General features: G+C 45.2%; 1 protein-coding gene across 3 annotated transcripts in view; it reads left to right on the top strand.

Moving 5' to 3' along the window:
• Nucleotides 1–15,496, top strand: part of STARD8 (StAR related lipid transfer domain containing 8) — a 226,777-nt gene that overhangs the window by 55,841 nt on the left and 155,440 nt on the right. The window contains exon 1 of one of the 3 annotated variants that reach the window (XM_044305495.1): nt 11,765–11,918. The exons of the other annotated variants lie outside the window; for them this stretch is intronic. Coding sequence (XP_044161430.1) covers nt 11,861–11,918 — 58 coding nt within the window. The 5' untranslated portion in view covers nt 11,765–11,860. Of the gene's footprint in view, nt 1–11,764; nt 11,919–15,496 lie in introns of those variants that run through there. 3 annotated transcript variants of the gene reach the window in all.

Below are 15,496 nucleotides of genomic sequence, written 5' to 3'. Positions count from 1 at the left end.
TAATAGTTCAGGAAAGCACAGCAGACTGCCCTTTCCTATACAGTGGGCTATTGTAAAAAAAACTGTGCGGCACACCTTTGTTTCTTGCCTTCTGAACAATGGCTGACATATGGCACTATAGCAATACAATGGCAGGTGTCAGAGGTATACCTTGTGGAATACTCCTGATGTTTAGCGCCAATGTACAGACCAAATGCAATGTGAACAGAGCCAAAGAAGCGTATATGGCACATTAATTGTATAAATGGGTTTAACTATGGGGCCACCAGTGGATGAGACGTCCACCTGGAGCACAGAAGTACATGAAGGAGCAGCGCGGGGTTTACAACCTGTTTGCAGCTTTATTTTGCCTCTTGCCTACATGAAAGAGATTTTTCTAGTTTAGGTAAAAAGGAAAATGTATGCAACCTTGTTTTTTTTTCTTGCCAGTTTCACAGCGGACCCATTCATTTCTATGGATGTGCCACAAATTGTAGAACATGGCAATACATGGTATATTATGCTCAACCTGCAAAACTATTAAACATGCATAACATCAAATAACAAAATACACTGACTAGAGAGTGGAGGTAAACGGCCAAGGCCTGATTTATTAAACAAATACCAAATACAACTTAAATTAAGAGCCTAGTCATAAACTCAGACTCCAATACCATAAATATATATCTCTATATCAGAGTCCATTCCATCATGGGACGACTATCATTACTTCACCCAACCGGCCAAACCCGCCTTAACAAGGCGGCGCGGCCCCACCCCACCAACCGCTATTTCATTAATCGCCTGCAGGTTGAGGTTGAAGATATCGCAACCAATCACCGATAAATGCACACCATCTCTAAAATAAAGGCCTGCCTCTCCACTCTCTAAATCAACATGTCTGAATGAAAAACCATCCCACATAGGCATAAACCTAAACATCGCCCAATTAATCCTCTTCCGCACTTTCTCCTTGAACTTCTATTCTGGGGACATTAACCAACAGCGTCTGCAGATGATTTCCGAACAGATCAGGCGAGTGCCAGGAAACAGACGATGCAGATCCGAAAATGTCCTCTTCATCTGGAAAATTAACTCCATAGTGTCCAAACAACCTATATCATTACCTCCTAAGTGAACAATGATAATATTCGGGTTAGGAAAAACAACATGCAAATGTAACACTAAATCAACCAAACCTGACCAGCGAAGTCCTCTAACTCTGGCCCAGTATATCCTGACGGCCTCAGCTGAAAACGATAGATTCGATCCATAGCACCTCTCTGCAGCCCTCTTTAGGCCTAGAATCCAGACTGCAGCACCTGTAACTAATAAATCACATGATTAATAAATGAGGTCTGACATATAACTTATACCTGTTAGAAGACCACCTGCCAATCCCTCTTATAACCAACTCATTCAAACCTGCTTGTGCTGCCGCAGTCGCAGCTCCTATACGGAATGAATGAGAAGAAACAAATTTTGCACTTAACCCCAAACTGCCCAAACATTTAGCTAGCACTGCCCTAAATTGAAACTGTGACAGGGGGGATAAGTCCTCATAAACCAGAAAACAATCCAACCTACCTACAGGCCGAATCGCCAAATACCGCCCCACTGCCAACACCGGACAAATCTTCTTATCCTTAATCGCCCCCACTCTAATCCAGCATCCCTTACCTGCCTGATCTGTCTTGGACTTCTCAATAAACAAAGATACCCCTGCCTCTTGCAATACCACCTACCTCAAAGACAAACCTCCCTTAGCCCAACGAGAACGAGGTAAAAGCTCCCCAATCTGCAAAGCCCCAAAAAATAAGACAATAAAAGCCGTACAAAATAATGACACCTCAAACTGCGAAAAACAAACCAACCTTGCAACATCACACAACCTTATGAGCAACCCTGGGGAAATGGGACACCGCCCATCCGGCAAATGACCCACCGACTTATAACCCTTCAATAACTGTCAAATCAAGAAATAATCCGCAAATAACCCCGACCCAAACAGTTTAAGTAAAAACGACACCCCCGCTAGAATCCGACAAACCGAGCTATGCGCCAATCTCTCCTCAAACAAAAGCAAACAAAACAACAAAGCCGGCGACTCATTCAACGCCCATGGTGACACCGACAAACCACCCATAAAGCGTTCCCAAAGCAACCACGCAGACAGGTAACCTTGCCATGTTGACACTGCCACTGACCGCCTCAGCAGGTTCAGCGCTATTTCCAGATCAGCCCCCACAGATGCTCCGGAGAAGGAGTCCCGAACGCATCAGCCGATGGCACCAAACTGCGAAACCGATCTATCTGCAAACGGGACAAAGCATCAGCCACATCATAATTAACACCCGGGATATGCACAGCCTTGATCCACACATTCCTCCTCAAACACAACAAAACCAAATGCCTTAACAATTTAACAACCAACGGACATCTGGAAGATAAACAGTTAACCGCATACATTACTCCCTTGTTATCCGTACGCAAACGAATCCGTCTATTCTGAAAAAAATTACCCCAAAGCACTAATGCTACCACTACTGGAAAAAGCTTCAGACAAACTAAATTAGACAACACTGTATTCTCCACCCAAGACTCATGCCACCTTTCAGCACACCACCGTCCCAGAATGCACCAAAACCCACGCGTCCAGCTGCATCTGTAAATAAATTCAACTGACAAGCGTCCACAAACTCCTCCTGCCACAGCGACCTACCATTAAAATCCCGCAAAAAACTCAACCAAACCAACAAATCATCCTCCATCCCTCTGTCCAACGACACATGCAAACAAGGATTCCGCAACCCCGCTATCCTCATCGCCAACTGCCTACAAAAAATCCTACGCATGGGCATAATCCTACAACAAAACGCCAACAAACCCAACAACGACTGAAATTCCTTAACCGTAACACTCTGACGCAACAAAAAACCCTTAATCAATAAACAAACTTTCTTAACCTTATCTAATGGTAACCTAAACTCCCCAACTCCAGCATCTAACACTATACCCAAAAATTCAATACAACTAGAAGGCAACACAGTCTTCTCCTCAGCCAATGGAACCCCAAAATCCACACAAACCGCCACAAAAAACTGATAAAACCTTCGCACAAACCAAAGAATCGGCCGGACCAACAAACAAAAAATCATCTCAATAGTGAACTATCCCACCCTTCATAGCCCGTGCTGCAACCACCCATTCAAGAAAAGTGGAAAAGGCCTCAAAATAAAAACAAGAAATAGAACAGCCCATCGGAAGGCACCTATCAAAATAAAATAAACCCTGAAAATGAAAACCCAACGAGTTAAACGCAGCCGGATGAATGGGGAGGAGCCGAAATGCCGATTGCACATCTGCCTTCGCCATTAAAGCTCCCTTACCAAACATCCTCACCACTGAAACAGCTGCATCAAACGTAGTGTAACAAACCTTGGTCAAAGACGGATCAATTTCATCATTCAGCGACTGAACAAATGATGAATAATCCTAAACGTACCCGGCTCCTTCTTCGGCACCACCCCCAGAGAAGATAAACGAAAATCCTCAAAAGGTGGCACCGAAAAGGGGCCAGTCACCCTTCCAGCAGCAATCTCGTTTTGCAACTTCTCCGCCACTACCCATGGAAATTGCTGAACCGAAGGTAAATTCTTTACCAGCACGCATCCCTTTCCAGAGAAAGGAGGCAAAACAAAACCCTCAGTGAAACCCTTGGCAACCAAATCAGCTATCTGCCGATTTAGAAACCTGTTTAGCCAGGGAACCATTCTCGCCAGATTTACCGGCGTTGATGCTTTTAAAAAGAAACTCTTTTGCCAGCGGCTGTGATGGCAAATTAGCCTTTTTAAAACACCGTGACATTGGGTGACTTGCTCCGCAAAACCCACACTCGTGCTTATACTTACATGTGGCAGGCCATTTGCACTGCGACTCATTGTAAGCAAAGCAAAGACCCCTCTTCATGACACCACCCACCGGAGATACTCTCTGACTAACCACCAGAGACTTCTGAGGCACCAACAGATTCAGCCACAAGCCAACATCCTTGGTGCCCCATTGCAATTGCGGATAAACCACCAACTTCTGTCTAAAATTCTCATCGTACTGGACCCAACCAAAACCCCCAAAACTTTTGTACGCATCTAACACAATATCCACATTTTGAAACAATCCCGAACATCTCTCAGGAAAACACTCACCCAGCACACCTGCAAAAATACAGAATGCCTGCAACCAGTTATTAAATGAGCGAGGAATCGGACGGCGCCTATCCTCTTCCACTCTCTCCTCCTTGCGCTACATCTTAGAAACAAATCCTTAGAGGCCGGGAGGAGAGATAGAATATCCACATAATCGCCACCCCAGATTTTCTCTTTAACAGCCGTGGATAAATGAAAACCTAAAGGCGATACTGAACAGGGCAAAACCTCCTTCAAACAATTCTCAGCAATACCCCCCCTTCTGTCTAACACAGGTAAACGCTGAACCGTAAGCGGCTCAACAATACTGTCAGCCTCCCCCCCCCCAACCCCTCAGCTGCAAGCCAGGCAGAAGCAACATTACACAGGACCGGCTCAGCATCAGAGATCTGAGGAGGGGGAGGGGGCGAGTACCGAGGTAACAAACACTCAAGAGAGGATAACACTCTATACAAGGATGACATTACTGGGGCAAGCTGTGCAACTGACCACTCACCCGACATAGCAGACGATCCAGGCTGAGGTGCTGCAGCAGCATTCGCCCATCCGGCTTGCGGTCCCGATGCAGAGTCCACCTGCTCCTGAAGAACGTTGCCCGCAAGCTCCAACGGTCCCCCCAGACCCTGCGATCCGATACTACAGGTCCGCAGAGCGGGGTTAGAAACTGGCCTGCGGCTCTTCCTGCTGTCCCCTGGCACTGCCAAACTCTGACCTGCCGCTCCAGACGTACACGGCGTAATCTCGCGACGTCCTCTCGCGAGACTACCACTGGCACACCTCCGATCCTGCAGCCTCGGCCCCGCATGCTCCGCAGTGGCTGGCGAGAACTTCCTCTTCTGGGACCTCAGTCTACGGCTCTTCTCACAGGATCCAGACGCCACCGCTTCACCCCGCAGGTCCAGCAGCTCAAAAACTTCATTCAGCACCTCGACGGTAGGGACGAACATCGCAGCCTCTCCCCCATCCTGGGAACAATCGATAGCCGTCACCGATGCCTCCACCGCTGGCTGGAACACCGGGGCACGCAGCTGTACCAAACAATCCTGGATCCACTCCAGGGCACCCTCTTCAGCAGCCCGAGACGACAGCTCCTCCATCAAGAAATCCATCCTAAGGTAAACGCACAAAGAATCCGGCTCCACAGGTAGGCTCAGATCAAAGACGAGCCCAGCCTGCAGAGCACGGACAATTATAGCCCCCCAAACATTCCAATAAACCAATCAGATGTCGTCTCCAGGGCTCCGCTAACCTTCCCTGAAACCCTGGAACAACATAGGCTAAAATTCTAGCCAATTGTAGGACACTCACTAGGCAGAAATATTCCTCTGCCCAGTGATCCCACAAGGGCGGGAAACCCTTTTCCCTCCAAAACTCCCTCCCAGAATAATTATCCTGTCAATGGGCAGACAATCCCACAGGGCAGACAGCCATCAGGCAAATGCCAGTATGGCCATGTGTCCCCCTCCATAATGTCCGGGGTCCCGTCATTCTTTCATTTTGTGGACAACAATAGGTATTTCTACAATGGAGCTGGCAAAAATTGTGAGATGCACATGGACCACATCCGTATTTTGCAGATCCTCAATTTATGGACTGTGTGGGGATTCCCTCTGGTAGGCAGGGTAAGCGGACGCAGAACAGAGGCAAAAAAACTGTAAAGCAAAACTTCAGTGTTTATTCACACACAAGGCAAAAACAAAGCAACGATCTCCAGTCTTAGGCCCCTTTCACACGGGCGAGTATTCCGCGCAGGTGCAATGGACCCATTCATTTCTATGGGGCTGTGCACACGAGCGGTGATTTTCACGCATCACTTATGCGTTGCGTGAAAATCGCAGCAAGCTCTATATTGTGCGTTGCGGTGCAATAATCCACGCAGCGCAGGCCCCATAGAAGTGAATGGGGTTGCGTGAAAATCGCAAGCATCCGCAAGCAAGTGCGGATGCGGTGCAATTTCCACGCACTGTTGCTAGGAGACGATCGGGATGGAGACCCGATCATTAATATTTTCACTTATAACATGGTTATAAGGGAAAATAATAGCATTCTGAATACAGAATGCATAGTAAAATAGTGCTGGAGGGGTTAAAAAAAATGAAAAAATAATTCAACTCACCTTAATCCACTTGCTCGCGTAGCCGGAATCTCTCCTGTCTCTTTCTTTGCTGATTGCAGTCAAAGGACCTGTGGTGACGTCACTCCGGTCATCACATGATCCAACACCATGGTAAAAGATCATGTGACGGACCATGTGATAACCGGAGTGACATCACCACAGGTCCTTTGACTGCAATCTGCAAATAAAGAGACAGGAGAGATGCCGGCTACGCCAGCAAGTGGATTAAGGTGAGTTAAATAATTTTTTAATTTTTTTTAACCCCTCCAGCGCTATTGTACTATGCATTCTGTATTCAGAATGCTATTATTTGCCCTTATAACCATGTTATAAGGGAAAATAATACAATCTACAGAACAACAATCCCAAGCCCGAACTTCTGTGAAGTTCGGATTTGGGTACCAAATATGCGCGATTTGGGTACCAAACATGCGTGATTTTTCTCACGCGAGTGCAAAACGCATTACAATGTTTTGCGCAAAAATCTTGCGTGTTCCCGCAACGCAGCCGCCTCTTATCCGCGCCAAAAATATGACGCCCGTGTGAAAGAGGCCTTAGTGTTAATTCACACAAAGGAAAGTCCACAGAACAAAAAAAAAATCACTTTGTTGGCGGTACAATCTTCATCGGTCCACAACAGGCTTCAGGAGGCCCGTTTTCCCAGTGTGCGGCTCTCGGCCCTCTAGCATGGCGCCATGCCTCAGATCCCAAAACAGAGACACTTTGCTGCTGAACCCAGCTGTCTTTTAAAGGGAACCTGTCACCTGGATGGGCTGCTAGATCACCGCTAGCACATCCGCAATATTCATTCCCCAGAGCTTTCTGTGCTTTTATTGTGTCAAAAAAACTATTTTATATATATGTAAATAAGGCAAGTAAGAAGCCCAAGGAGCCGTTACTAGCGTTTCTGGAGCCCAGCCACACTCACTGTGAAGGAACCCAGCACCGCCCCACATCCTCCGAATCTCCTGCTGGCTCCCCGACTTTTATACCATCGGATCGGAGTTTTCTCCAATCCGATGGTATATTTTAACTTGAAGCGTCCCCATCACTATGGGAACGCCTCTATGTTAGAATATACTGTCGGATATGAGTTAGATTGTGAAAACTCATTTCCGACAGTATATTCTAACACAGAGGCGTTCTCATGGTGATGGGGACGCTTCTAGTTAGAATATACTACAAACTGTGTACATGACTGCCCCTTGCTGCCTGGCAGCACCCGATCTCTTACAGGGGGCCGTGATCAGCACAATTAACCCCTCAGGTGCCGCACCTGAAGGGGTTAATTGTACTATCATATCCCCCTGTAAGAGATCAGGGCTGCCAGGCAGCAGGGGGCAGACCCCCCCCCCCCAGTTTGAATATCATTAGTGGCCAGTGCGGCCCCCCCCCCCTTCCTCCCTCTATTGTAATAATTCGTTGGTGGCAAAGTGTGCGCCCCCCATCGCCCCCCCCTTCCTCCCTCTATTGTAATAAATCGTTGGTGGCACAGTGTGCGCCCCCCCCAGCCACCCCCTTCCTCCCTCTATTGTAATAATTCGTTGGTGGCACAGTGTGCGCCCCCCATTGGCCCCCCTCCCTCTATAGCATTAACAACATTGGTGGCCAGTGTGCGGCCTCCCATCGTCCCCCCGCCCCCCCCCCCCCCGATCATTGGTGGCAGCGGAGTTCCGATCGGAGTCCCAGTTTAATCGCTGGGGCTCCGATCGGTAACCATGACAACCAGGAAGCTACTGCAGCCCTGGTTGCCATGGTTACTTAGCAATAGTACAATAGTAGAAGATTCATACTTACCTGCTGGCAGCTGCGATGTCTGTGTCCGGCCGGGAGCTCCTCCTACTGGTAAGTGAAAGTTCATTTAGCAATGCGCCGCACAGACCTGTCACTTACCAGTAGGAGGAGCTCCCGGCCGGACACGAACATCGCAGCACCCAGCAGGTACCTATGAATCTTCTTTCTACTATTGTACTATTGCTAAGTAACCATGGCAACCAGGACTGCAGTAGCGTGTCCTGGTTGCCATGGTTACCAATCGTTGAAGTGAATGGACTCGTTGAAGTGAATGGGTCAGAATTCATTCCGGATGCTACACGCATCACATCCGGATGGAAAAGAACCCTAAGAGATGGGGAGGTTAACAAGGTTTACATTTAGACCATTTTCTAATCCTAAAACAGGCGTAGAAAATGTGGACGTGTCGTGGGCTCGTCCCCTTCCCTGCCCACTTCATAGGCGTATTTCAGGTTAATAAATGACCCCCTAGGTTTTAGGCCTTAGTTACACTGCAACTTTTTGTAGCATGACTTATTGATTTTAACTATTTAGTGACAGCTGCATAATGATGAAAACGCTTCAGTTTTGTCCCCATTCATTGTCAAAGGGGACAAAACTGAACTGAATGAAACGGAATGCACCAGAATGCATTCCGTTCCATTTGGTTTGCGCTTCTATCGTGGACAGAATAACGCTGCAAGCGATGTCCGCAATGTGATGTCCGTCCTGACACACAATGTAAGTCAATGGGGACGGATCAGTTTTCTCTGACACAATAGAAAACGGATCCGTCCCCTGACTTTCAATGGTGTTTATGACGGATCCGTCATGGCAATATAAGACATAATACAACCGGTTCCGTTCATGACGGATGCATGCAGTTGTATTATTGTAACAGATCCGCAAAAAACTCTAGTGTGAACGTAGACTAAAGGTTAATAGATCTGTTACCAAATGCTCCCCAGTGGAACATTTCCCTCTGCTAACACTAGAGGGCACTTAATTCATTTGTTCAGTCAATAACACAGATTTTCTCAGAAAACTAAATATCATAAGTGTCATATTTTATGCATTAGAACATGCCAGGGAGGTTTTGTGTGAACTATGGCATCTGCTTAGACTTAAATGAATGACTGTGTGGATGTTGGGCAGCTGTGTAAGGGGGAGCTGAACAGGTGTCAACGCCAGAGGGGGTGGGGGTGGGGGGATAATATTACAGAATGTAAAGAGTCCTGCTAAACAGCGTCTAAACCCGTGATGCCCTCTCTTCCCATTTGAGGTCAGGCACAGTCAGCATCTAACAAATTATTGCCATCATGTTAACATTGCCTACCTTAACCTCTTATCGTGCACTATGTTTAAAATGTCTGTGCACCCTTACCTTATCTGCAGTGTCCTGCAAGTTACCAGTTAGGGTATGTTCACACGCAGCGAATACACTGCAGATTTTTACTTGGCAAATCTGTAGAGTTGTACAGTACCATCAAAGTTAATGTGATTTTAAGAGCTCTCATCCACACTCTGCATAAGAAATCTGCTGCGTACATTGACCTCCGGTGCGGATGTGAAATCTGCTGCATGATCATTATGATGAGATCACCCTTTGCAAAGGAGAGGATGAAATCACAGCCATTTCCACAGCAAAAACACGTAGTTCATGTGTTCTTTGTTGCAGACCCACAGGAAAATGTATTTTCTTCTGTATTTTACATCCTCATAATCTGGTTAGTATTACAGGAGCAGGATGGATAAAATCAAGTTCAGCTATCTGAAGCCTTCAAAAAACTTTCCGAATACTGGTGTTGAGATACAGTTCTTGGGGTCATCCTTCAGGAGATCTAAATCTTTCCATCAAAGAAATTCACTAAAGGATTTAAAGGGTAACTGTCATGTTTTCATAAAAAAATGTTAGCATATGTTACTGCTGCAGCAGTATTATGCATAAAGTAATCTCTAGTTTCTTCACATACCACTGTTTTTCCCTTAGTTACGGCTGTTTAAACATTTACAATATGAGGACCTTCTCAAGATGGCTCCCCTGCCAGTCCTTTGAGGCCAAAACTGCTTTCCCTCACTTCCCAAACACACTTACTGTAGCCAACAGCTCCCTGCCAGCCAATCACATTGGATTACTGAGAGACACGCCTCCTCACTCTGCAGCCTAATGCAGGCATGCAGTGTGAAGGACCGCCCCTCTGTCTTCCTGTCTTAGCCAGAGACAGACAAGCCATAGCAACTGTCTTTTAAGGGAGCAGTGGAAAGGGACAGAGGACATTAATGAAAGCTGTAATTATAAGGTGATTACAGATCTTTTGACAATCATTGACAGACTAACTCAGGTATACATGCTTAGCTCTAATTAGGCTACTTTCACACTTGCGGCAGAGTGATCCGACAATCTAAATGCAAACCTACAGCATTTGTCGACAGATCCGGATACTGATCCGTCTTACAAATGCATTGCAAGAACGGATCTGTCTCTCCGGATGTCATCTGTAGAAACGGATCCGTTATATACTTTTTCACATTTTTACCGGTCTGCGCATTGCGGTATTTTTAATGCCGGATAGTGCACTAATACATTTCAATGTAAATTGATGCCGGCAACTGATCTGGAATTTTAGACTGAGAGAATACCGCAGAATGCTGCAGTATTTCCTCCGTCCAAAACGCCGTTCAGTGACTGAACTGAAGACATCCTGATGCATCCTGAACGGATTTCTCTCCATTCAGAATGCATGGGGATGAAACTGATCAGTTCTTTTCTGGTATTAAGCCCCTGTGACAGAACTCAGTGCCGGAAAAGAAAAACGCTAGTGTGAAAGTACCCTAAACTAGAAAATCATGAAAGTTACCCTTAAAGTGCGTAATGCAGACAAGAATAATAATGCATGGAACGGACATATAGATGTGTACAGCACACGGAGTGCTGTCCACATCTTTTGCGTCCCCATTGAAGTGAATGGGTCCACATCGAACCCACAAAAAAGGTGGATCAGATGCGAACCCAAACCACGTTCGTGTGCATGAGCCCTGGCAGAGATACTCGACCCTGTGCATGTGGCCACTGGCCGGCACATCCAGGTTGTGACTGAATGCAGAGGTGGCCAGGATTTCAGAAGTGGACAATCTACCCTGTTTTTGTAACAGGATTTGTAGAAACAGCTACCAGGGCATAATCCAAGCCACTCTGCCTCCAGTCAGACCCTGGATGGGGGCTGAGGGACTCCTTTCTGGATAAAGGTCTGCGTCTCTGATGTAGGATCCTCATCTATAAGACTTCTTTGGCATATCCTGTCATTAAGCTGTTAATATCTACAATAAGACTTCCCCTTTACATTCTCAGAAATCAATGGTGGACTGTCATTCTGTCAGCAAATCAATAGCAAAATGACTGTTTTACCCTCAGTATCTTGTGGTATTCTACACCCCCGAGTCAGTGAGATCAGGAAGATGCTTACACAGAAGTGAGGGGGGAGTGGAAGAAGACTGTAGTTTTATGGGTGTGATGTCAGGTGAGATTGTTGTGCATCAGTCTGTCACAGCGTATGGCAGTTGTGCATGGCACTCAGCTGGCGAGCCTTTCTGCTCATTGGTAGGAGCTCTGCTATAGGTGGGGCCTATGTTCTCTCAAGGACTTTTCCCTGATCACCTTTACTTTGCATACTCAGTGACAACAGCTCGGCAGGGTCACCGGCTGAGCTGGCATTCAGCGTCCCTCTATCCCGCATTCTGCTTAGCACCTTCAGGCTTTAACTCTTGGCTAATCAGACTAATTGACTGGATGTTGCCCCACTTCTGTTGTATTGCAAAGCCAAGAAACCATTTGACGCAGCCTCAAGGTAACAGTACCCTGTGTTCCATATTTTACTGTATAACGTAGAATTTACTTTTCTGCTGAATCTCAAAGCTGGGGTTCACACGTCGGTTTTTCCCAGAAGTCTTTCTGTACGTTTGTGTTTTTAGTGAACGTTTTTGCTCCAGATGTTAGCTGAAGGTCTATGGGAAATATGTAAAGCGTGTTTTTGTTAATCAGGTGGTATTTTTTTGTCCTTTTGGCTTCTTTAAAAAAATGCAGCATGTTGTAGCTTTTGGTGTTTTTTTCAAATGTCTATACCTCATCTTTACTATAGGGGAACGCAAGTGGACAGAAAAAAAGATACACACAGTTGTTCTGGCCTTTGTGTGTGTAGGGACTTAAAATTGGATAAGGCCCCTTTCACATGAGCGAGTATTCCGTGCGGGTGCAATGCATGATGCAAAGGCATTGAGCCTGCACGCAAACAGGACCCATTCATTTCAATGGGGCTGTGTACATATGCGTTGGTTTTCACGCATCACTTCTATATTCTGCGATTTTCACGCAACGCTAGCCCCATGGAAGTAAATGGAGCTGCATGAAAATCGCAACTACTGAACCCGAACGCAGACAAAACTGAATGACTTTGTTTGCAAAATCGCGCATTTTTCACTGAACACATTCGCAATGCTTTCGGAACTAATTCGCACACACTCGTCAGCAAGGGACCTAACTGTGGTCTTATGTAAATCCACCGATAATATATTTGGATATACCCAATTTTCATCCGTTTTAGCCATTTCTGTCTTCCTACACAAAGTTTTTTTTTTCCATTTAAAATAATGGATCTCAGGCAGAAATGGCTAAAAATTGTAAAACGGAGGCAAAATGTGCATGACTGAGCATAACGAATGCTTAAAATACAGGATCCGTTCCTTTTTTTTTTTTTTGTTCTGTTGACGGATCAGAAGAACGGAAAATGAAGCAGTGATGTGAACCCGTCCTTAGCGTGCCATCATTACATGGAGTGCAGTCGTGTTACAGATTAGCTGCTTGATGCACACGGGATACACAACCTTCAGGCTTCAGTTTTGTCTGTAAATATACAGCATTGATATTAAATGAATGCGCCCAGCTGGGGATTAGTGGGTTAACCCTCATTGTGGTGCCTGGCACACTGCAAAGTCCACATGTCCTCCTGTTGGATTTGTACATATTGGGGGCAGTCAGAGGCAGTGGGAGATTTCCACTTTGTAACATATTTCTCGGTGCAGGTCAGACATTTAGTTAGCTAATCATTATACCATACAGGCGCAGCAACTAAAGGGCTCCGTAGACAAATATTTTATCCTCAGTCTGTCTATCTATCCATCAATCCCTCTTTTCCTCCCTGTTTCTGTAAAGACTGTATTCTGACTGTATTACTAATATGGATTCTATCATCATCCTCATTTAGTTACCAGCATTGCTAGTCCAGACCTCTCAAGAGTCCCTATTTTGGACCCAGGTCCCTCTGTCCCTCTTTGCCCCATAAATTTCCCTCTTTTTGATCTGAGGTATAGATTTTCATTACTGCATTTACTATATTGATCCAGAAAGTGTTTATCTGGTTCATCTCTCTATATTACAGCCCACCTTGTATATTATTTTATTATTTGATGCTATTTGAATTTTAGAAATTTCTATAATCAGATAATTTGTGCACATTCCATGAATGAGAAAACTATTGAAGTGTATAATTACCGTAGGTAGGAAAAATTGATCTTTCACGCAATGAACCATATGTGGCCCTCTTTGAACGGTCAAAAAGTTGGGAGGTTTTCTAACAGTGAATTGTATCTGTCATAGTGAAGCATGTATTGTACTGGGTCATTCATTTTCACCATGATGATATTTCGGACATACAGTAATAATGTAGCACTCAGCCAACCCTCCAGTTAGTGAGGAGGCCTAAGCTTCCTCCCAATCCCAGGAATAACTGCATAAAGCTTGCCGTACATATTAAAAATGATATATTAATCCTTATAAAGCATTCAGTACCTACAAACCGGATTCCAAAAAAGATGGGACACTAAACAAATTGTGAATAAAAACTGAATGCAATGATGTGGAGATGGCAAATGTCAATATTTTATTTGTAATAGAACGTAGATGACAGATCAAACGTTTAATCTGAGTAAATGTATAATTTTAAAGGAAAAATACGTCGATTCAAATTTTCACGGTGTCAACAAATCCCCAAAAAGTTGGGACAAGTAGCAATAAGAGGCATGAAAAAGTAAATTTGAGCATAACAAAGAGCTGGAAGACCAATTAACACTAATTAGGTCAATTGGCAACATGATTGGTTATAAAAAGAGCTTCTCAGAGTGGCAGTGTCTCTCAGAAGCCAAGATGGGTAGAGGATCACCAATTCCCACAATGTTGCACAGAAAGATAGTGGAGCAATATCAGAAAGGTGTTACCCAGCGTAAAATTGCAAAGACTTTGCATCTATCATCATCAACTGTACATAACATCATCCGAAGATTCAGAGAATCTGGAACAATCTCTGTGCGTAAGGGTCAAGGCCGTAAAACCATACTGGATGCCCGTGATCTCCGGGCCCTTAAACGACACTGCACCACAAACAGGAATGCTACTGTAAAGGAAATCACAGAATGGGCTCAGGAATACTTCCAGAAACCATTGTCAGGGAACACAATCCACCGTGCCATCCGCCGTTGCCAGCTGAAACTCTACAGTGCAAAGAAGAAGCCATTTCTAAGCAAGATCCACAAGCTCAGGCGTTTTCACTGGGCCAGGGATCATTTAAAATGGAGTGTGGCAAAATGGAAGACTGTTCTGTGGTCAGACGAGTCACGATTCAAAGTTCTTTTTGAAAATCTGGGACGTCATGTCATCCGGACCAAAGAGGACAAGGACATCCCAAGTTGTTATCAACGCTCAGTTCAGAAGCCTGCATCTCTGATGGTATGGGGTTGCATGAGTGCGTGTGGCATGGGCAGCTTGCATGTCTGGAAAGGCACCATCAATGCAGAAAAATATATTCAGGTTCTAGAACAACATATGCTCCCATCCAGACGTCATCTCTTTCAGGGAAGACCCTGCATTTTTCAACAAGATAATGCCAGACCACATTCTGCATAAATCACAACATCATGGCTGCGTAGGAGAAGGATCCGGGTACTGAAATGGCCAATCTGCAGTCCAGATCTTTCACCTATAGAGAACATTTGGCGCATCATAAAGAGGAAGGTGCAACAAAGAAGGCCCAAGACGATTGAACAGTTAGAGGCCTGTATTAGACAAGAATGGGAGAGCATTCCTACTTCTAAACTTGAGAAACTGGTCTCCTCGGTCCCCAGACGCCTGTTGAGTGTTGTAAGAAGAAGGGGAGATGCCACACAGTGGTGAAAATGGCCTTGTCCCAACTTTTTTGGGATTTGTTGACACCATGAAATTCTGATTCAACATATTTCTCCCTTAAAATGGTACATTTTCCCAGTTTAAACTTTTGTTCCGTGATTTATGTTCTATTCTGAATAAAATATTAGAAGTTGGCACCTCCACATCATTGCATTCAGTTTTTATTCACGATTTGTATAGTGTCCCAACTTT

Source organism: Bufo gargarizans, chromosome 9 (assembly GCF_014858855.1).
Source record: "Bufo gargarizans isolate SCDJY-AF-19 chromosome 9, ASM1485885v1, whole genome shotgun sequence".
Classification (NCBI taxonomy): Eukaryota; Metazoa; Chordata; class Amphibia; order Anura; family Bufonidae; genus Bufo; species Bufo gargarizans.
Note: the sequence above shows the minus strand (reverse complement) of the source record. Positions and strands in the feature narration are given on the sequence as shown.